At 41.2% G+C, this 21,555-nt stretch overlaps 4 protein-coding genes across 7 annotated transcripts in view; 2 read left to right on the forward strand and 2 right to left on the reverse strand.

Moving 5' to 3' along the window:
• pigl (phosphatidylinositol glycan anchor biosynthesis, class L) overlaps positions 1 to 5,486 on the forward strand; it is a 27,628-nt gene extending 22,142 nt beyond the window's left edge. For all 3 annotated transcript variants that reach the window (XM_021625864.3, XM_036937456.2, XM_036937457.2), the window contains exons 5-7: positions 2,057 to 2,088; positions 4,113 to 4,246; positions 4,874 to 5,486. In XM_021625864.3, coding sequence (XP_021481539.2) covers positions 2,057 to 2,088; positions 4,113 to 4,246; positions 4,874 to 5,002 — 295 coding nt within the window. In that variant the 3' untranslated portion in view covers positions 5,003 to 5,486. The remainder of the gene's footprint in view (positions 1 to 2,056; positions 2,089 to 4,112; positions 4,247 to 4,873) is intronic.
• LOC110537495 (centromere protein V) lies at positions 5,366 to 9,073 on the reverse strand. Its single transcript, XM_036937459.2, has 5 exons — positions 8,826 to 9,073; positions 8,633 to 8,725; positions 7,676 to 7,745; positions 7,471 to 7,585; positions 5,366 to 7,297 (listed from the first exon to the last, which is right to left on the reverse strand). The coding sequence occupies exons 1-5, from the start codon at positions 8,834 to 8,836 to the stop codon at positions 7,128 to 7,130; spliced, it is 459 nt and encodes a 152-aa protein (XP_036793354.1). The 5' UTR covers positions 8,837 to 9,073; the 3' UTR covers positions 5,366 to 7,127.
• A 199-nt stretch (positions 9,074 to 9,272) lies between these two features.
• On the reverse strand, positions 9,273 to 11,450 carry cenpv (centromere protein V). 2 transcript variants are annotated; one of them, XM_021623570.3, is made up of 5 exons: positions 10,940 to 11,450; positions 10,737 to 10,841; positions 9,952 to 10,021; positions 9,712 to 9,826; positions 9,273 to 9,551 (listed from the first exon to the last, which is right to left on the reverse strand). In XM_021623570.3, exons 2-5 carry the CDS (start codon positions 10,826 to 10,828, stop codon positions 9,427 to 9,429), a joined length of 402 nt encoding a protein of 133 aa, XP_021479245.1. In that variant the 5' UTR covers positions 10,829 to 10,841; positions 10,940 to 11,450; the 3' UTR covers positions 9,273 to 9,426. The 2 variants fall into 2 exon arrangements, with proteins under 2 accessions (XP_021479245.1, XP_090048476.1); XM_090192350.1 differs by having other exon boundaries at positions 11,266 to 11,357.
• A 7,335-nt stretch (positions 11,451 to 18,785) lies between these two features.
• LOC110537496 (polyubiquitin-C) lies at positions 18,786 to 21,555 on the forward strand. The gene is made up of 2 exons (XM_021623571.3): positions 18,786 to 19,162; positions 20,154 to 21,555. Exon 2 carries the CDS (start codon positions 20,162 to 20,164, stop codon positions 21,305 to 21,307), a length of 1,146 nt encoding a protein of 381 aa, XP_021479246.3. The 5' UTR covers positions 18,786 to 19,162; positions 20,154 to 20,161; the 3' UTR covers positions 21,308 to 21,555.

Raw genomic sequence — 21,555 nt, forward strand, 5'->3', positions numbered from 1 at the left:
GAGACCATAATCCACTCATAAGTTATCATGAACCACATGACAATTCATTAGAACACATCAACAGGTTGTTGCAGCTGCTATTACTGTCTCACCATCATCAATTATTGAGGAGACAACTATTCCCTATTGCAAATGATCCTATTCCTAACATTTGACAGGCTATTTTGCTGCCTTGCCGCTTCCCCTTGTGAAAGCTTAAGCTATTCACCTTTTAGCCATTTGAGCTGTAGCCAGAGAAACTGAACCGTTGGCTCTAATATGGCTGGAAGGACCATACTTTGTCCTGAAAAGGTTGTGTATGGTTCACACCCACAAACTTTTTCTCTGTCCTGAACTTTGGCAGTGTAATTAGTTCACTTCCAAATTGTACGTAACTACAGTGCCTTGCGAAAGTATTCGGCCCCCTTGAACTTTGCGACCTTTTGCCACATTTCAGGCTTCAAACATAAAGATATAAAACTGTATTTTTTTGTGAAGAATCAACAACAAGTGGGACACAATCATGAAGTGGAACGACATTTATTGGATATTTCAAACTTTTTTAACAAATCAAAAACTGAAAAATTGGGCGTGCAAAATTATTCAGCCCCCTTAAGTTAATACTTTGTAGCGCCACCTTTTGCTGCGATTATAGCTGTAAGTCGCTTGGGGTATGTCTCTATCAGTTTTGCACATCGAGAGACTGACATTTTTTCCCATTCCTCCTTGCAAAACAGCTCGAGCTCAGTGAGGTTGGATGGAGAGCATTTGTGAACAGCAGTTTTCAGTTCTTTCCACAGATTCTCGATTGGATTCAGGTCTGGACTTTGACTTGGCCATTCTAACACCTGGATATGTTTATTTTTGAACCATTCCATTGTAGATTTGGATCATTGTCTTGTTGGAAGACAAATCTCCGTCCCAGTCTCAGGTCTTTTGCAGACTCCATCAGGTTTTCTTCCAGAATGGTCCTGTATTTGGCTCCATCCATCTTCCCATCAATTTTAACCATCTTCCCTGTCCCTGCTGAAGAAAAGCAGGCCCAAACCATGATGCTGCCACCACCATGTTTGACAGTGGGGATGGTGTGTTCTTTTACGCCAAACATAACGTTTTGCATTGTTGCCAAAAAGTGGTGTGTCTCCCAGGTGGCTTGTGGCAAACTTTAAACAACACTTTTTATGGATATCTTTAAGAAATACTTTCTTCTTGCCACTCTTCCATAAAGGCCAGATTTGTGCAATATACGACTGATTGTTGTCCTATGGACAGAGTCTCCCACCTCAGCTGTAGATCTCTGCAGTTCATCCAGAGTGATCATGGGCCTCTTGGCTGCATCTCTGATCAGTCTTCTCCTTGTATGAGCTGAAAGTTTAGAGGGACGGCCAGGTCTTGGTAGATTTGCAGTGGTCTGATACACCTTTCATTTCAATATTATCGCTTGCACAGTGCTCCTTGGGATGTTTAAAGCTTGGGAAATCTTTTTGTATCCAAATCCGGCTTTAAACTTCTTCACAACAGTATCTCGGACCTGCCTGGTAGGTTACTTGTTCTTCATGATGCTCTCTGCGCTTTTAACAGACCTCTGAGACTATCACAGTGCAGGTGCATTTATACGGAGACTTGATTGCACACAGGTGGATTGTATTTATCATCATTAGTCATTTAGGTCAACATTGGATCATTCAGAGATCCTCACTGAACTTCTGGAGAGAGTTTGCTGCACTGAAAGTAAAGGGGCTAAATAATTTTGCACGCCCAATTTTTCCGTTTTTGATTTGTTAAAAAAGTTTGAAATATCCAATAAATGTCGTTCCACTTCATGATTGTGTCCCACTTGTTGTTGATTCTTCACAAAAAAATACAGTTTTATATCTTTATGTTTGAAGCCTGAAATGTGGCAAAAGGTCGCAAAGTTCAAGGGGGCCGAATACTTTCGCAAGGCACTGTATTTGTCTCATAGGAAAAGCAAGTAAGCCTATCTGTAGGATTTTCTTGCAAGTCAAAGTTTGTGTGTGCTTAGGCCTCCAATAACTACTGTGTTGATGTTGTTTTTTTTGCTTGTCTCTACCAACAGCTACCTGGCTTCCATTGGCAACATACCAGATGGCGAGTATTTAACCTTTACATTTTTATTTGGCCAAGCACATCTCAAATACCTATATTTGGATAATCATTATCAGCATGGTAAGGTATTTAGCCTATTATAAACTATACACCTAAAAACATTTGCATCAATTACATGACATGATGGTAAATGGAGTACAAACTGGTACACTTATAAACTCAGGACAAGAAGAGAGAAGTTATCCTAAAGCAGTGTAGTTGGAACTGGAGTCTTGGCAAAGACCGCCATCTAGTGTTGAAATTTGTGTGTGTCACTTGCACTTCTTAGTCAGCTTCGAGCTATTAGGAAGACAACAAACTATCAGCCAGTGCTTCACCATTTGTTCCTTTCTCCCAGCTGGATGCGAATCTATTCCCATTAACACCCTCCCTCCTCTGTTAGACTTATTTCCTCCAACTCATGGCTTTAGCCTTTGTAAGATAGTGGAGCCACATCGTTACAGCTCTTCCTAAAGTGTTGCACCCCTCAGGCCAGGCCAGGGTCAAACTTTTAAACCCTCTTAATGTAGCAGCTTGGCAGATCTCTCTCGCTCTCCATCTCTCATGTTTTTCTCCCTAGTTAACTCCCTCTGCCTCCCTCCCTGAACTCTGCTGTAAACCTTCTTCCTCTTACATAATATTCAAACCCTTGACCCCTGCTGTCTATATTGCTATTGGTATTTTATTAGGATCCCCATTAGCTGTTGCAAAAGCAGCAGTTACTCTTCCTGGGGTCCACACAAAACATGAAACATAATACAGAATGACATAATACAGAACTTTAATAGGCAAGAACAGCTCAAAGACAGAACTACATTTTTTAAAAATGGCACACGTAGCCTACATATCAATGCATACACACAAACTATCTAGGTCAAATAGGGGAGAGGCGTTGTGCTGCGAGGGGTTTCTTTATCTGTTTTTTTAACCAGGTTTGCTGTTTATTTTAGCAATATGAGATGGAAGGAAGTTCCATGCAATTGGGGCTCTATATAATACTGTACCCTTTCTTGAATTTGTTCTGGATTTGGGGACTGTGAAAAGACCCCTGGTGGCATGTCTGGTGGGATAACTGTGTCAGAGCTGTGTGTAATTTGACGATGCAAACGATTTGGGATTTCAACACAATGTTTCTTATAAAAAGAAGGGATGCAGTCAGTCTCTCCTCAGCTCTTAGTCAAGAGAGACTGGCACGCATAGTATTTATATCAGCCCTCTGTTTACAATTAAGAGCAAAATCTTGATATTGTAAATGAAGTTACTGTTATACTAGATAATGATATTACTGTGCCACATCATGGCTCACAGTAGACAATATTGCATGTTTTAAGTGACATTATGAGACCTTTAGAGTGGAGGAAGGAGGAAACAAACGAGACCATTTAACACTCTGTACCCTGTCCTCCTTTCCCGTGATCTAGAGCAGACGAGAGAGAACACCTTTCTATTACAGTAGGATGTGAGATCAACCTGTTGATTAGATTTCAGCCAGGACCATTTTATCCAGTGATGAGCATCGTTGAGAGAGGGATGGTTCCTATCGCAATAGTTGATTAGCTGTAAATATGCCACACCAAGACCTTACTGTACATGAGTGTGCTATCACATTGGTACTCTGCATTCAGTGTCGAGAGGGAGATAAACCTCAGTGTGATTCTAAAGCCTGTTCACACAGTTGCATACTATAATCCCCTCTCATTTTCACCAGCTTACCCAAAGCCTCTTTTGCCCAATGAACCATTTACTGTAGATATCCAAGTCTCCCAAAAACATGGGGCAATATGACTTTACAAACCTACAGTAACTCTTTGCTAGTAGCTACAGTTCCTGTCTGGTCATATTTTCCTCCACTTGAAATATGGCTTGTCTTTCCATATCTTTGTCTCCAAGACTTCAACACACTAATTATACTACATTTATGTCATGTAACCCTGTAAATGATCTCTGTTTTTCATTGACATTCTGGGTGAGATGCAAATTGCACAAAAGGTACACTAACTAGGCTAGGATTCTCCATTCTCCCACAGACTGCAGTCTCCTCTCTCTGTTGACCATTGGTGTTCTCAGGAAGTACCTCTCCTTCCTGGAGCTGCCTATCAGCTGGCTCCTCCCATCAGATCTCTGCTGCATCATAGGCTCAAAGGGCTACATTCAAGCTAAGGTGAGCCTGTCATCAGCCTATACTATCAGGCTTGAAATAGACATGTTACGGCAGTTCCACTAACATCTCTTCCCCTATTATTATGGGACAAACGTTGTCAATACATGTAATAGCCTAGTAGATGTATAGTTAGGGTGAGGCATGTATAAAAACAGCATTGGGATTTACATCCGGTGTACACAGTGAAAGTCCACGCTCTCTCTTTCTCTATGAAAGTGAAATTAGGTCTCAACACCTGAATTGACTGGTACTGGCACTGTGTACATGGATCAATATTTATAGTGAAATATGCTATATCAGCGTTAGAGAAAATTGTCAGACACCCCTTGCTGGACATCAGACATAAAGATTGATTTGAACTTCTGGAGAAATTTGTGTTTTTACCATGCATCAATATTTATAGGGAAATACATTACATGAACGCAGTGCCAGTACCAGTCAATTTACTTTTATTGAGAAAGAGCGAGGACTTAGGGATCACCTTATACACTTGGATGTAAATCCCAATGCTATTTTTAAACATGCCTCACTCTGTCTGTAATGACTGATGTCCAGCGAGGGGTGTCTGACAATTTTCTCTACCGCTGATAGATCTTTCTCTAGTCTAATAAACTCTTTATTCACCAGAGGGCCATGCTCTGTCACCGTACCCAGCTCCTGTGGTTTCGTTACCTCTACATTTGGTTTTCACGCTACATGATTATCAACACATTCCAAGTTATTGATCAAGGACCAAAGAATCTGAAGATCTATTAGTGAAAAATGAGGTTCCTGATTAATCTTCTGAGAATACTGTTACTTGGGTTTGTTAATCTTACTGTCTTACTTTTTATATGTTTTGCCTCATCTGACATATTGATCTCATAGCACTGATATATTCAGACATACCTATTGCTACCTATTGATTGAATGTAGATATCATATTTTTCTAACTTTTTGTTGTTGAAGGAAATACACTATTAAAGTTCTCTTCCACTCATTGCCAACATTGTTAGTTGGGAACAGATTACTTATCGTTAATACACTATTTTCAGTTTACTGTAAAAATGTTGACATATACTGACACTGTAAATGAATAGTGAATTTGTCAAATTTAAGTAAAATGTGAATACATAGACATTGATTGTAACCAAACAGGGTCGGTTTGGTCCTTTTTATTTTTGTAAATTGTGTACAAAAGTTAGAACAAATGTTCAAATTGTTAATGAACCAATAAAGTTAATTTGATTTAGAAGAAAAATGTGTCTCAGTTATAATTCAATAAAAGGACTGTGTTTGATCTCAGCTACAGTTGAAGTCGGAAGTTTACATACACTTAGGTTGGAGTCAATCAAACTCGTTTTTCAACCACTCCACAAATTTCTTGTTAACAAACTATAGTTTTGGCAAGTCGGTTAGGACATCTACTTTGCATGACAAAAGTAATTTTTCCAACAGTTGTTTACAGACAGATTATTTCACTTATAAGTCACTGTATCACAATTCCTGTGGGTCAGAAGTTTACATACACAAAGTTGACATTGCCTTTAAACAGCTTGGAAAATTCCAGAAAATGTCATCATGGCTTTAGAAGCTTCTAATTGACATCAGTTGAGTCACTTGGTGTACCTGTGGATGTATTTCAAGGCCTACCTTAACTCAGTGCCTCTTTGCTTGACATTATGGGAAAATCAAAAGAAATCTGCGAAGACCTCAGAAAAAAATTAATTGTAGACCTCCACAAGTCTGGTTCATCCTTGAGAGCAATTCCCAAATGCCTGAAGGTACCACATTCATCTGTACAAACAATAGTACCCAAGTATAAACACCATGGGACCACGCAGCCGTCATACCGCTCAGGAAGGAGACACATTCTGTCTCCTAGAGATGATTGTACTTTTATGCGAAAAGTGCAAATCAATTTCAGAACAACAGCAAAGGACCTTGTGAAGATGCTGGAGGAAACGGGTACAAAAGTATCTATATCCACAGTAAAACGAGTCCTATGTCAACATAACCTGAAAGGCCGCTCAGCAAGGAAGAAGCCACTGCTCCAAAACCGCCATAAAAAAGCCTGACTACGGTTTGCAACTGCACATGGGGACAAATATCGTACTTTTAGGAGAAATGTCCTCTGGTCTGATGAAACAAAAATAGAACTGTTTGGCCATAATGACCATCGTTATGTTTGGAGGAAAAATGGGGAGGCTTGCAAGCTGAAGAACACCATCCCAACCGTGAAGCACTGGGGCGGGGGGGGGGGGGGGGGGTGGTGTTAATGTTGTGGGAGTGCTTTGCTGCAGGAGGGACTGGTGCACGTCACAAAATAGATGGCATCGTGAGGAAGGAAAATTATGTGAAGCACCATCTCAAGACATCAGTCAGGAAGTTAAAGCTTGGTCGCAAATGGGTCTTCCAAATTAACAATGATCCCAAGCATACTTCCTAAGTTGCTTAAGGACAACAAAGTCAAGGTATTGGAGTGGCCATCACAAAGCCCTGACCTCAATCCTATAGAACATTTGTTGGCAGAACTGAAAAGGCGTGTGTGAGCAAGTAGGCCTACGAACCTGACTCAGTTACACCAGCTCTGTTAGGAGGAATGGGTAAAAATTCACCCAACTTATTGTGGGAAGCTTGTGGAAGGCTACGCTAAACGTTTGACCCAAGATAAACAATTTAAAGGCAATGCTACCAAATACTAATTGAGCGTATGTAAACTTCTGACCCACTGGGAATGTGATGAAAGAAATAAAAGCTGAAATAAATCATTCTCTCAACTATTATTCTCACATTTCACATTCTTACAATAAAGTGGGGATCCTAACTGACCTAAAACAGGGAATTTTTACTAGGATTAAGTGTCAGGAATTGTGAAAAACTTGAGTTTAAATGTATTTGGCTAAGGTGTATGTAAACTTCCGACTTCAACTGTATGTGTTTCTGCTACAGGCTTGGACAAGTCTCTGATATTCGGGTGGTTTTTCATGGTCTCCTCATACTTCTGTCCACAGAACTTCTCTACTGTCACACTGCGTACAGTACCTGGGTCCAAACAGTGAGGAGCTATGCCTAGGGTGGGAACACACAAACCTTTTTGTTCAGTTTCATGCATGAGAGACACTTCTAACCTATTGATATTGTCACTGTTTTACCACAAACAACAATACAAGGCATGTTTTAGGTTTACATAATAAGCAAAGGTAAACATGACTGCTACTGTGTTTCTTACTGGTTGTCCTTACCATATCCATCTGGATTGGAACGTGGGGTGAAGAAACTCTGGACTCCACAGGTACTACAAAATGTGTGCTTCCCAATGTGTGTATTAAATGTATATGTGTTGATAATCTCCAAACCCTGAAACAAGAAATTAACCAAATTAACATTCAAACTGACCAACCTGGTAGAGCTATTACCAAACATCACCCTGTAAAAATGTTGTATTACCTGTAAAAGGTTAAACTGATTTTCTGGCACAATGAAATGATGGTTTTGCTTCTTGGTGCAGATGCTACAGCTAGATAAAGAAACCAGAATGAGTCGTATTGTGATGGACATAGTAAGTTATAATTCCGTAATAGAAATATGATTGTAAAAGAATCAAGACAGTTCATCTACAGAAATTTTGTCATTTGGGCAGGAAGTAAGTAAACATTCGCTGAGCCAGAACGAACAGCCCATAGTTTCCTTTTATTTTTGCTCATTCTCAAACCTGTATCTCCAATTCTCCATCACTATAAATTGGGGCCCCAGATTTGCATTGTTTTCCTTTCTGTTATCCCCCTAAGACCCAGCAATTCATGTTTCCTCTCTAGTGGACATCAGTTCTTGGTCCTTATCTGCGAGGCCACTGTATTATGAACTGTTGTCCCTTTGAGAGGACATTCTGGGCTTTTCAATGATATCATGTGTGGGGGTGTGACCTTGACAACCCTATATTCCTGGTTCTTAAAAACCATTGCACATTTTTATGGACATTTGAAAATAAGTGTAATTATGAATTGTAATTTTTGTGAGTTGGAAATTCACATTGTTTCTAGAAAATAAATATCTCAGGAATAGTGAAGGGAGTTGTCAGGACTGTGTAATCATTTTTTCACATTAAATAAGAGCTTATTAAGAAATATCCTGTAGTGGACACCTGAATGCCACAACTATGTATTTCACCTACTGTACCCATGTACATTTTTTCATATTTATGTCCTAATGACCACTACAGAGGGCAATTTTGCACTTACAATAAAATATTAATATTTTTAGACATTCACCCCAAACACTAATGTAAAAATTAAAATAATCACAACATTTTTTTTCTAGGTCTCAGGATTATAGCCTGCCCTTTCTATTGCTGTTGCAGTGAACCATATCTGTAATGGATCCCTGTTTAAATGTTGCAGATCGTACTCGCAGTCGAAAACCAGAAGGTCTGGGGAATTCCAGACTTCGAATCTGACAGCCCCACAATGGCATCCGCCTGTGTGCTTCACTCGTTCCACCCTGTGTGAAGCAACACAACACATTTAGACTGTTCATGAGGCATGACAACTTCAATACGAGTTTAAAATTCTGGCCATAGACAAGACATTTTGCTACACACCGTTTTTCCATTGCAACGTTTAATGAAATTGAATTCCAGTGTATTCCATTAAATATGTTTTGAAATCGATGATCAGAAATGTCAGCAAGTTAAAATCCCTCAAGCACTACTGTAGTTTGTCGGTTGATATTGCGAGAGAAAGTCCCTTATTGCCTGTGAGCAATATGAGATGGCTCTAAATATGGCTCTGCATTACATTGCCAACTTCTGCTTGAACCATGTTCTACTCCACTCTCACCATGCATGCTGAATCATGCTTTCCCAAAATATTGATACTCTTCTCTTCATTCTTGTCACCAGAGGGCCATGCTCTGTCACCGTAGACCCATTCAACTACTGTGGTTTCACTGCCTCTATCAAAGAGTACCAATATAAAAAAGATTTAGCATAATGAACACTTGAAATGAATTGTGAACTTGCAGAAAGAAATACACAGACACTTAGAGATTGGTTGTGACTAAACAGAGTAGGTTTGGTCTTTTTATTTAAGATTTTTTGGGGAAAGTTGATTTGTATTACTGAGCCAAACAGTTGGCTCCGTAATACAATATGGGACTGGTTGTTTCTATCTCAGCTGTGTGTGTCTGCTACAGGCTTGGTTCTATGGCTTGGACATGCCTTTGATAGTCTGGTGGTTCTGCATGCTCTCCTCCCACTTCTTTCCACAGAACTTCTCTACTGTCACACTGCGCACAGTACCTGTGTCCAGACAGTGAGGAGCTACGCCTGGGGAAAAACAAACACACACATACACAAACCAGTCTGTTAACTTTCTTGCATGGAACACATTCCAACAGCCCATCCTCCTTGTTTAACCAAAAATATTACATGGCACGTCAGCATAAAGAAAAAGCCAACATGCATGATTGATACTGGTCGTCCTTACCATATCCATCAGGATTGGAGCGTGGGGTGTAGAAACTCTGGACTCCACAGATCCTACAGAATGTGTGCTTGGCAGCGTGTGTATTGAATGTATATGTGGTCAGATGATCCCAACCCTGTAAAACAAGACAATCAACTAAGTTAAATATTCATTAATTGCAGGATTCACTAGCAATTAACCTGAACCATATATAAATACATTTTGAGTAAATCTGTTAGAAACCTCTATACATTGTCCTACCTGTAAAAGGGTAAACTGATGTTTTGGTACAATGAAATGACGGTTCTGCTTCTTGGTGCAAATACTACAACTAGATAATGAAACATGAGTGAGTCATTTTGTCATACTCAATTTTTCCCCCCATTCATTACAAAGTGTGGTGATATTATGTCCAGTTAATAACAATATTACAAACTAAATATCAGTTCCCCATCTTTGTGATTTGAAACGTTTTTTCGCATTATCAGTCAGACCTGTCCCACTGGGCACAAACGTCAGTTCAACTTCTAGTTATTATTTACATTTGGTTGAGTTGTCAACTACCGTGAATGCAACGTGAAATCAAACAAAAAGGTCACCCTTTCATTGGATTTGGGTTTAAAGGTTGGGAGACGAAATTCTCTTAGTTTTATGACATTTTGCAAATCCACTTGCCGCATTCACATGCTAGTCAGATCTAGGACATGTCCAACTTGCTATTAGTTGAACGCGGCATTTGTTAACGACAACCAGTTAGCAAGACGGACATTTCGGTTTCCTAGTTCCAACTAGCACGTGAACAAGGCAACTCAGTTTTCCACATTGATTCAACATTGAATTCTGTCGTTGCAATGACCTGGAAACAACGTTGATTTAAACCGTTTTTGCCCAGTGGGGTATCTATTCCATATATAATAAAAGGAAGGCCTATATGTCCAGTGTTTATTAAACCATTCTGTAGTGGATCAATGTGAAAATATTAGATTATGTTTGTGTTAGGTATGTAAAGTTTTAGGCTACTGGAATGTGATAAAGAACCGGCATACTCGCAATCGAAAACAAGAAGGTCTGGGGAATTCCAGACTTCGAATCTGACAGCCCCACAATGGCATGCGCCTGTGTGCTTCACGTGATCCATTCCCAGTCCCACCCTGTGTAAAGACAACACAACCTATTTAGACTGTTCGTGAGGCATTACTTCATGCTTCTTTTCAAAACTGACAGAGGCTTTTTTTCGAGGTATACGCACCGTTTCCCCGTGCAACGTTTCAATGGAATCGAAAGCGAATTCCAGTGTATTGCATTCCGTGAAATATTCCACCAACCAAGATAGTGACGCGTCACTTAACAAGGTTATGTCGCGTTCAAAACAACTGGGAACTCAGAGAAATACGAGATCAAATCATGGCTTTAGTGATCTTCATGTCGGAAAGTCAGAGCTCTAGAAAGAGGCCCGAGCTGGAATTCTGAGTTGGATGACCGGTCAGATCGTTTTTCCCAGTAGGAGCTCGTTTTTACCGAATTCACAGTTGTTTTGAACGCACTGAAGTCGGAGGTAAAAGATTTCCGAGTTACCAGTTCCGAGCTTCCAGTTTTGAACGCGGCATTATTGCGAAACAACTTCCCTTGCTTACGTGGAATCACATCGAGTCTGCCAGTGTTGCCACCTTCTGTAACTATGCCTCTCCCACATTACATGCTGAATCATGCTGTCCCAAAACACTGATACTGTATCCAAGCTCATTTGTAGCTTGGTAACTAACAGTTGACAGACAAACATTCAAACAAACAAGTTTAATTTAATTATAATTTATGCTATTCACCACAAGATTTGATTGGATTATCTCATGAATAAAGAACAATACATTTCTAATTAATAGGGATGATTACATAATTGAGTAGAGGGTTATAAGAACGCTATCCAAAAAGGGCTGTGGTTACTATAGTACACAATAAACGTATATCCACGTCTGTCGTGAGATCCCTAGTCAATCGCTTCTCATATTTTATAAAACTATCATTTACATGAAGCAGTTCTTTACATACAGTACTCAACATAGACTTATGGAACATGTTTTGCATGAAAAATTGTCCTCCCTCCCATAATTACAAACAGCCAGACTGGGTTGCAAAGTACAGCAGGCTTGCACAAACACATTCCAGATAAGCTCAACTAGTCTTAAGGAAAGAGTGACGTGGCGATCACGCGTTGGGATTGAGTCACATGAAGAACCAACAGTCCATAGTGCATGCTGTGTATCCTTATGAGAATACTGTTACTGACCTAAATGACAGACCAGACAAACCAAACCACTCCTTCAATATACAGTTGGCCAGTTATTGATTCCCTGGAAGGCAGAAGAATATCAAACTTGACCCTCAGCTGCTCAAAACACTGACTGTTCACATTAAATGACAATGCTTGAATTTGATAATGTCACAAATATTATAAGTTAACATGTACTGTATATTCTAGCTAAAGTGTCTAGACGGTGCTCTGTATGACCATGTCACAGATACCTTCATACTGCCAAATCAGTGTGCCTAAAAATAACTGATGATAACTGCTTGGTCATTATGACACCAGTCTGTGTCTCTTCTTGAAATAAAACAGAAGGACTATAGCATTTAACCTTTATTTAACTTGGCAAGTAAGTTAAGAACAAATTCTATTTACAATGACGGCCTACCAAAAGGCAAAAGGCTTCCTGCGGGGACGGGGGCTGGGATTAAAAATAAAAATATAGGACAAAACACACATCACGACAAGAGAGACACCACAACACTACATAAAGAGAGACCTAAGACAACAACATAGCATGGCAGCAACACATGACAACACAGCATGGTAGCAACACAAGATGACAACAACATGGTAGCAACACAACATGGTAGCAGCACAAAACATGATACAAACGTTATTGGGTACAGACAACAATACAAAGGCAAGAAGGTAGAGACAACAATACATCAGGTGAAGCAGCCACAATTGACAGTAAGAGTGTCCGTGATTGAGTCTTTGAATTAGGAGATAAAACTGTAAAGTTTTTGTGTTTTTTGCAGCTCGTTCCAGTCGCTATTTGCAGCGAACTGAAAAGAGGAGCGACCCAGGGATGTGTGTGCTTTGGGGACCTTTAACAGAATGTTACTGGCAGAACGGGTGTTCTATGTGGAGGATGAGGACGGCAGTAGATATCTCAGATAGGGGGGGGGGGGTGAGGCCTAAGAGGATTTTATAAATAAGCATCAACCAGTGGGTCTTGCGACGGGTATACAGAGATTACCAATTTACAGAGGAGTATAGAGTGCAGGGATGTGTCCTATAAGGAGCATTGGTTGCAAATCTGATGGCCGAATAATAAAGAACATCTAGCCGCTACAGGAACAACGTGTTAAATGATGTATTAAAAGAAAAGTCTGTGATGGTTATGGAAAATAATTCACAAACTCCATCAAGAGTGTAATATCAATCCAAACCAGATTGCTATTGGGCCAGGATGGTAAAGATTACAACTGGGTTGATATGTATCTCACCCTGAATCAGGAGTCAAAGGAGTTGCTCAAAGATTAAACAATGTAATTCATTTTGATGAGTGACACCGTGTATTGTTTTTTTTTTGTACATTTATTTGGCAGCAGTTACTTGTGTTCTCTTACCAAGAAACCTGTATTTACCATGAGGGTTGTTCAGCCAGTTTGTACAACGCTATGACTAGCCTATCCATTACAATCCTGAAGTTGGTTACTCTGAAAATACTTATTTCCTTCAAACCTGTACGTTTCTTTTTTAATCATTCTGCTTTGTCTCTAGATATCTCATTCATTTCTCTAGGCAGAGCAGGAAAGGTAGAGAGCCTTACTGGCAGTTAGTCCATGAGCCAGGGCCCAGGGAGGTTGGTTGGGCTCACTTGGGCTGACAATGTCTCATAGTGATTTTCGTGAAGGTCTACAGTATGTCCCTAAGAGTTGGAAAATGTGTTATACCAGTGCAGCAATGTGTTATCAGTCTTTCTTCCATCCTTCCATCCCATGCATTTTTCCCATAGGGATTTTACCTTATGACAAACAATGTCAGTATACAACAAGTTATTGCTCACATATACCCTTTAATCAAAAAAGGAAACCCTGATACATTTTAATCTTTGTTTGCAAGTGGTTCTGAAGGGTCATGAAATTACCTTTCAAATTATATATAATATCACCAATTTTGAAAGTACCAGCAACAACTATTGTTAAAAAATAGCCCATATTGTGCCATTGACATTAGAATGTTGGAAACTTAGCCATAGAATCCCATGTAGTGGGGAAGCTATGTTTTTGGATTGTAACTTTAGTGATAGAGGCACCGCATTTCACACACGTAGCTAGAACTGTGGTGCGTCTGTGTGTAGCTGGTGAGATGAGTCAGGCGCAGGACAGCAGATATGAGTAATGAAAGCAATTTTACTCAATAATAAAACAATACGTGTCGTGTAAATACAAGGCCACAAATACGGACCACAATACAATAAACAATTACTCACAAACAAACATGGGGGAACAGAGGGTTAAATAATGAACAAGTAATTGGGGAATTGAAACCAGGTGTGTAAGACAAAGACAAAACAAATGGAAAATGAAAAGTGGATCGGCGATGGCTAGAAGGCCGGTGACATCGACCGCCGAACGCCGCCCGAACAAGGAGAGGGACCGACTTCGGCGGAAGTCGTGACAAGAACAGGGTCTCTTGGTGGCCATCACAAGATTCATGCATTAATCTCACAGAAGGCTTTTTCCAATATGGCCGCTAAACAACTCAATGGTTGGATCGATTTCGCATAACCATACCTGTATGAAATATAATTGAATAATTTCTGAATATGTTTCATCCTTAATTGCAATACTTAATCTTCAAACATGTCAAATTGATTTATACATGTAAATAGTCAGGGATGTGGGCTGATTAACATGATAAACAATGTTTTCCTTTAACTCCTTTCATTATAAGGGCTATAAACCTGTCCCATACATTCCATTACAATGTAGTAAAATTAATTGTTCAACCTGTTGAGGCCAATTATATAACTTTTAGTATTCTAGTAACAGACCAATCTGCTATGGGCCCATAGTAAGAATACATCTTAATTAAGACTAGCTATGTGTAATAGTTTGCTGCTCTCATCATCAAGATATTTGTTTAAAACCTATTGGCATCCTTATGGAGTTTCTAGTCCTCTGTTTTATGAAAACTTTTAACAGGATCAAATCAAATCAAATCGTATTAGTCACATGCGCCGAATACAACAGGTGTAGTAGACCTTACAGTGAAATGCTTACTTATGACCTCCTAACCAATAATTCAGTTTAAAAAAAATACAGATAAGAATAAGAGATAAAAGTAAAAAGTAATTAAAGAGCAGCAGTAAAAATAACAAAAGCAAGACTATATACAGGGGGGTACCGATACAGAGTCAATGTGCAGGGGCACCGGTTAGTTGAGGTAGTATGTACATGTAGGTAGAGTTATTAAAGTGACTATGCATTGTCATGGTGTAGAGAGAGGGTGTGGGGGTGGGGGGCACTGCAAATAGTCTGGGTAGCCATTTGACTAGATGTTCAGGAGTCTTATGGCTTTGGGGTAGAAGCTGTTTAGAAGCCTCTTGGACCGAGACTTGGCACTCCGGTACCGCTTGCCGTGCGGTAGCAGAGAGAACAGTCTATGACTGGGGTGGCTGGAGTTTTTGACAATTTTTAGTGTCTTCCTCTGACATCGCCTGGTATAGAGGTCCTGGATGGCAGGAAGCTTGGCCCCAGTGATGTACTGGGCCGTTTGCACTACCATCTGTAGTGCCTTGCGGTCGGAGGCCGAGCAGTTGCCATGCCAGGCGGTGATGGTGCAGCTGTAGAACCTTTTGAGGATCTGAGGACCCATGCCAAATCTTTTCAGTCTCCTGAGGTGTATAGATTTTGTCATGCCCTCTTCACAACTGTCTTGGTGTGCTTGGACCATGTTAGTTTGTTGGTGATGTGGACACCAAGGAACTTGAAGCTATTTTATTGTAATTATTGCTATTGTAATTAATATTGCAATTATTGATCATGACATTTTCAGAAATCAGTGATTCAGACAACTTTTGGGGCACATTACCACAATTCTGTGAATCATTTAACATCTTTATACCTGTCACACATTCATACTACAATTATATTTCATACAGGTATGGTCATGCAAAATTTATCCAATTGAGTTGAGTTGTTAAAAGGCTTTTGTGGGGTTAATACGTGAATCCTGTGATGTATCTACAAATCTTTTTCAAACCTTGTTCTATCTGTCTGTGTGAAATATGGTGCCTCGGCCTCCCGGGTGGCGCAGTGGTTAAGGGCGCTGTACTGCAGCGCCAGCTGTGCCATCAGAGTCCAGGCTCTGTCGTAACCGGCCGCGACCGGGGGGCGACGCACAATTGGCCTAGCGTCGCCCGGGTTAGGGTCTCATCGCGCACCAGCGACTCCTGTGGCGGGCTGGGCGCAGTGTGCGCTAGCCAAGGTGGCCAGGTGCACGGTGTTCCGGCGCATTGGTGCGGCTGGCTTCCGGGTTGGATGCGCGCTGTGTTAAGAAGCAGTTGGTTGGGTTGTGTATCGGAGGACGCATGACTTTCAACCTTCGTCTCTCCGGAGCCCGTACGGGAGTTGTAGCTACTACAACAATTGGATACCACGAAATTGGGGAGAAAAAGGGGTAAAATTCAACAACAAAAAAAACATATGGAATTCTATGGCTAAGCTTCCAATATTCTCATGTCAATGTTGTAGTATTTTGAAACAATAGTATATCATTAGTATATCATTTGAAAGGTAATTTCACAACCTTTCAGAACCACTTGTCAAACTGCAGCTAGCGAATGGAATGAGCTGCAAAAAACACTCAAACTGGACAGTTTTATCTCCATCTCTTCATTCATGGACACTCTTATTGACAGTTGTGGCTGCTTCGCGTGATGTATTGTTGTCTCTACCTTCTTGCCTTTGTGCTGTTGTCTGTACCCAATAAGGTTTGTACCATGTTTTGTGCTGCTACCATCAAATCAAATGTATTTATATAGCCCTTCTTACATCAGCTGATATCTCAAAGTGCTGTACAGAAACCCAGCCTAAAACCTCAAACAGCAAGCATTGCAGGTGTAGAAGCACGGTGGCTAGGAAAAACTCCCTAGAAAGGCCAAAACCTAGGAAGAAACCTAGAGAGGAACCAGGCTATGTGGGGTGGTTAGTCCTCTTCTGGCTGTGCCGGGTGGAGATTATAACAGAACATGGCCAAGATGTTCAAATGTTCATAAATGACCAGCATGGTCAAATAATAATAATCACAGTAGTTGTCGAGGGTGCAACAAGTCAGCATCTCAGGAGTAAATGTCAGTTGGCTTTTCATAGCCGATAATTTAGTATCTCTACCGCTCCTGTTGTCTCTAGAGAGTTGAAAACAGCAGGTCTGGGTCAGGTAGCATGTCCGGTGAACAGGTCAGGGTTCCATAGCCGCAGGCAGAACAGTTGAAACTGGAGCAGCAGCATGGCCAGGTGGACTGGGTACAGCAAGGAGTCATCACGCCAGGTAGTCCTGAGGCATGGTCCTAGGGCTCAGGTCCTCTGAGAGAGAGAAAGAAAGAGAGAATTAGAGAGAGCATAGTTAATTTCACACAGGACACCGGATAAGTACTCCAGACATAACAGACTGACCCTAGCCCCCCGACACATAAACTACTGCAGCATAAATACTGGAGGCTGAGACAGGAGGGGTCAGGAGACATTGTGGCCCCATCCGATGATACCCCCGGACAGGGCCAAACAGGCAGGATATAACCCCACCCACTTTGCCAAAGCACAGCCCCCACACCACTAGAGGGATATCTTCAACCCCCAACTTACCATCCTGAGACAAGGCCGAGTATAGCCCCGCCAAGGCACAACCCAAGGGGGGGGGGGGGGGGGGGGCAACCCAGACAGGAAGATCACGTCAGTGACTCAACCCACTCAAGTGACGCACCCCTCCTAGGGACGGCATGGAAGAGCACCAGTAAGCCAGTGACTTACCATGTTGTGCTGCTGCCATGTTGTGTTGCTACCATGTTGTTGTCATGTTGTGTTGCTACCATGCTGTGTTGTCATGAGTTGCTGCCATGGTCTTAGGTCTCTCTTTATGTAGTGTTGTGGTGTCTCTCTTGTCGTGATGTGTGTGATGTGCGTTTTGTCCTGTTTATGTTTTTTTGTCCCAGTCCCCATCCCCGCAGGAGGCTTTTTGCCTTTTGATAGGTCGTCATTGTAAATAAGAATTTGTTCTTAACTGACTCGCCAAGTTAAATAAAGGTTAAATAAAAAATGTATGAAAGAAAGAGTGATAACATAGAGAAAGCTACCATCGCTGCACTGCTATCACACATTTTCCAACTCAAGGGACATAGACCTTCAAGAAAATCACTATGAAACATTTTAGGCCCAAGTGAGCCCGACTGCCCAAATTTGGGGGTCTGGCTCATGGACGAAGTAGTGTCAGCTTTTTCAGCCTGGCCTACTTTACATGTGCAGACAAAGCAGCTGGAAGCATATGTTGGGAAACACGTTCCCATCTGCTGGAGGCTGGACCTCATGCTGCATGTTTCTGCTCTATATTAAGAAGTATGTTGGATGAAAAGGTCTGCTACTGGTTGCTTTTTTAGGATTGGGAAATGCCATGACATTTGCTCTTTATGTATTATGTTTACAGAAACAAATGCGAACAACTGACAAATAGTGGTATTTGACAGGTTGTGCCATATAGCTTTAACGAAGGGATTGTCTTGGTATTGATACAGTGTTAGTAGGCCTATATCAATAGGAGGATATGAGACAGACAGTACATATTGTCTAAAAAGTTTCCATTGTTTCATCAATAATCCCCCAACACTGAACAGGGCAAATAATAATTTGAGCCTCAAACTGTTTTTACAGTTGATCGGAAATGACTCAAAACATTTTGTTTTTCATATCAGTGTTGTTTGGAAAGTTCCTGGTACCGTCAGACAAGTTTGAAAACATTCACATTCCAACGCAGCGATACATTAGCATCCACCAATCGTTATTCAGACAAACAAGCGTCCAATCACAGATTCGGAGGATGGGTTCTTCACGTGGATCGTTCCAGCAATTTATAGAGAAATCTCAGCACACAGCAGATAAATGTGACTCCGCCGCGAGTAATGTTTTTAAATCACCTTGTCCTAATCGATAATTTGTATATGTGTTATAATATGAATATTTATTGCAATCGAAGTTGATTAATGCAATGTAAATCGTAAATGTACAGGTTACAGAACGGACTATGTTTTCAATAGCGGATGGATATTGTCATATGACGCTTTCTACGTCACAACGTTTTCTTTGTATAAATACAATACATGAACCTATTGAACATAGAAGCAAGAAGAAATTATCAAAGACAATTTCGTTTTCTTTGAGGTCAATCGTAAGTACACTGATTTGATATGTCTAAGTTTAGCGTTTAAAAAAAATACAGATAGTATTTTGTTAGCTAACTAATGGGCTCGATTTAATTGCTTTTTTAAATGAGTAAGGCACAAAAAATAAATATTTTGTGAGGGAAGACTGTTAGCCTGTCAGGTCTAATTTTAACGTTACCGGAATGGTGTTGAACAACCGTGTTTTGCTCTAACCTCACAAAATATTTAATTTTTGTGCCTCAACCATTTAAAAAAAAAAAAAAAAGCCTCAATTGTACAGGTGAAAGTTTTCGGGTAATATTTATCCCTGGAAGTTTGTTAGCCGTAGCGACGGTTGTTCGTTTTCTCCCCCATTTTTATGCTGCTTCGCTAGCCAGGTGAACAAAGGGCACACTAGTTAGTAGGGGGAAGATGGCGCCGGTACGGAATCCAAACGGTTAGCGTTACGCCACAGATATTTCACCGGATGTATAAATGTGACGCATCCAAGCCCAGTGGGAGATGTATTTTGGCCTACATTTTACACGTTCTCATCGACAACGTTTTATCTTAAGTTCTGTTCCAGAAGTTAAAATCTGTTATGAACAGAGTTGACTACGGTTTTTTCTATAGCCTTTACCGTATAAAAGTCTTAAATCACGTTTAGGAGTGCAAAGGCGAATTTAGTTACTACACGGATATATGCAAATGCATGCTAGAACACCTAATAGGATCTAGCTAGCTCATGCTTGGCTCTGCCCACTTGACTAATTTGTCCCACTTGGAAACTACAGTATATTGGTTTAGTTGTAATAAAATCTTTGGTTACAGTCCCAACAAATTTGAGCTTGCATAATGGCAAATGCATGAAATTAAAAGTTATTGGCACCAGAATAACAAGTTTGAGGTGTTACTTCACTTTGTTAACAATGGACATTAGTATTGAGTGGTACACTAATTCAATAGGGACATATAATTTGCATTGTCATGATTAACTGATTTTTCACTCTATTTCAGGTGCAAAGATGCAGATCTTTGTCAAAACCCTGACAGGCAAGACCATCACCCTTGAGGTTGAGCCAAGCGACACCATTGAGAATGTGAAGGCCAAGATCCAGGACAAGGAGGGCATCCCCCCAGACCAGCAGAGGCTGATCTTTGCCGGCAAGCAGCTAGAAGATGGCCGCACCCTCTCAGACTACAACATCCAGAAAGAATCCACCCTCCATCTTGTGCTGCGTCTCAGGGGAGGCATGCAGATCTTCGTCAAAACCCTGACAGGCAAGACCATCACCCTCGAGGTTGAGCCAAGCGACACCATAGAGAATGTGAAGGCCAAGATCCAGGACAAGGAGGGCATCCCCCCAGACCAGCAGAGGCTGATCTTTGCCGGCAAGCAGCTAGAAGATGGCCGCACCCTCTCAGACTACAACATCCAGAAAGAATCCACCCTCCATCTTGTGCTGCGTCTCAGGGGAGGCATGCAGATCTTCGTCAAAACCCTGACAGGCAAGACCATCACCCTCGAGGTTGAGCCAAGCGACACCATAGAGAATGTGAAGGCCAAGATCCAGGACAAGGAGGGCATCCCCCCAGACCAGCAGAGGCTGATCTTTGCCGGCAAGCAGCTAGAAGATGGCCGCACCCTCTCAGACTACAACATCCAGAAAGAATCCACCCTCCATCTTGTGCTGCGTCTCAGGGGAGGCATGCAGATCTTCGTCAAAACCCTGACAGGTAAGACCATCACCCTCGAGGTTGAGCCAAGCGACACCATAGAGAATGTGAAGGCCAAGATCCAGGACAAGGAGGGCATCCCCCCAGACCAGCAGAGGCTGATCTTTGCCGGCAAGCAGCTAGAAGATGGCCGCACCCTCTCAGACTACAACATCCAGAAAGAATCCACCCTCCATCTTGTGCTGCGTCTCAGGGGAGGCATGCAGATCTTCGTCAAAACCCTGACAGGTAAGACCATCACCCTCGAGGTTGAGCCAAGCGACACCATTGAGAATGTGAAGGCCAAGATCCAGGACAAGGAGGGCATCCCCCCAGACCAGCAGAGGCTGATCTTTGCCGGCAAGCAGCTAGAAGATGGCCGCACCCTCTCAGACTACAACATCCAGAAAGAATCCACCCTCCATCTTGTGCTGCGTCTCAGGGGAGGACCTTAAGTTTCCCCTGCTTTTTTCAAAAGTGACCAAATATATAGATATTTTATTCTTGAAGCCATAAAGGTATTTCGTTTATTTTGTCTTCAGTTTCCTTTCATAGCTTTGAGATGTTATTATACAAAAAATAATGCAACGTGTATCTTAAATTGATTACATGAGGTGTCTTTCACAATGTAAAAGAAACATGGTATATTGTCACACTTGTAATGAAACAATGCTATTTAATTAAACCTATATACATACACTAA

Source organism: Oncorhynchus mykiss, chromosome 12, assembly GCF_057628025.1.
Source record: "Oncorhynchus mykiss isolate SJ-2025 chromosome 12, ASM5762802v1, whole genome shotgun sequence".
NCBI classification, from domain to species: domain Eukaryota; kingdom Metazoa; phylum Chordata; class Actinopteri; order Salmoniformes; family Salmonidae; genus Oncorhynchus; species Oncorhynchus mykiss.

What these genes read in the sequence shown, in the direction of transcription:
- LOC110537495 (XM_036937459.2), bottom strand. An exon ending in CTTCTGGTTTTCGACTGCGA is followed by an intron (nt 7,746 to 8,632) that starts GTACGATCTGCA and finishes TTCTTTATCTAG; the next exon opens with CTGTAGCATCTGCACCAAGA. An exon ending in ATCAGTTTAACCTTTTACAG is followed by an intron (nt 7,586 to 7,675) that starts GTAATACAACAT and finishes TTCTTGTTTCAG; the next exon opens with GGTTTGGAGATTATCAACAC.
- cenpv (XM_090192350.1), bottom strand. Translation starts at nt 11,297, where the DNA reads ATGCCGCGTTCAAAACTGGAAGCTCGGAACTG. An exon ending in CTTCTTGTTTTCGATTGCGA is followed by an intron (nt 10,022 to 10,736) that starts GTATGCCGGTTC and finishes TTCATTATCTAG; the next exon opens with TTGTAGTATTTGCACCAAGA. An exon ending in ATCAGTTTACCCTTTTACAG is followed by an intron (nt 9,827 to 9,951) that starts GTAGGACAATGT and finishes CTTGTTTTACAG; the next exon opens with GGTTGGGATCATCTGACCAC.
- LOC110537496 (XM_021623571.3), top strand. Translation starts at nt 20,162, where the DNA reads ATGCAGATCTTTGTCAAAACCCTGACAGGCAAGACCATCACCCTTGAG.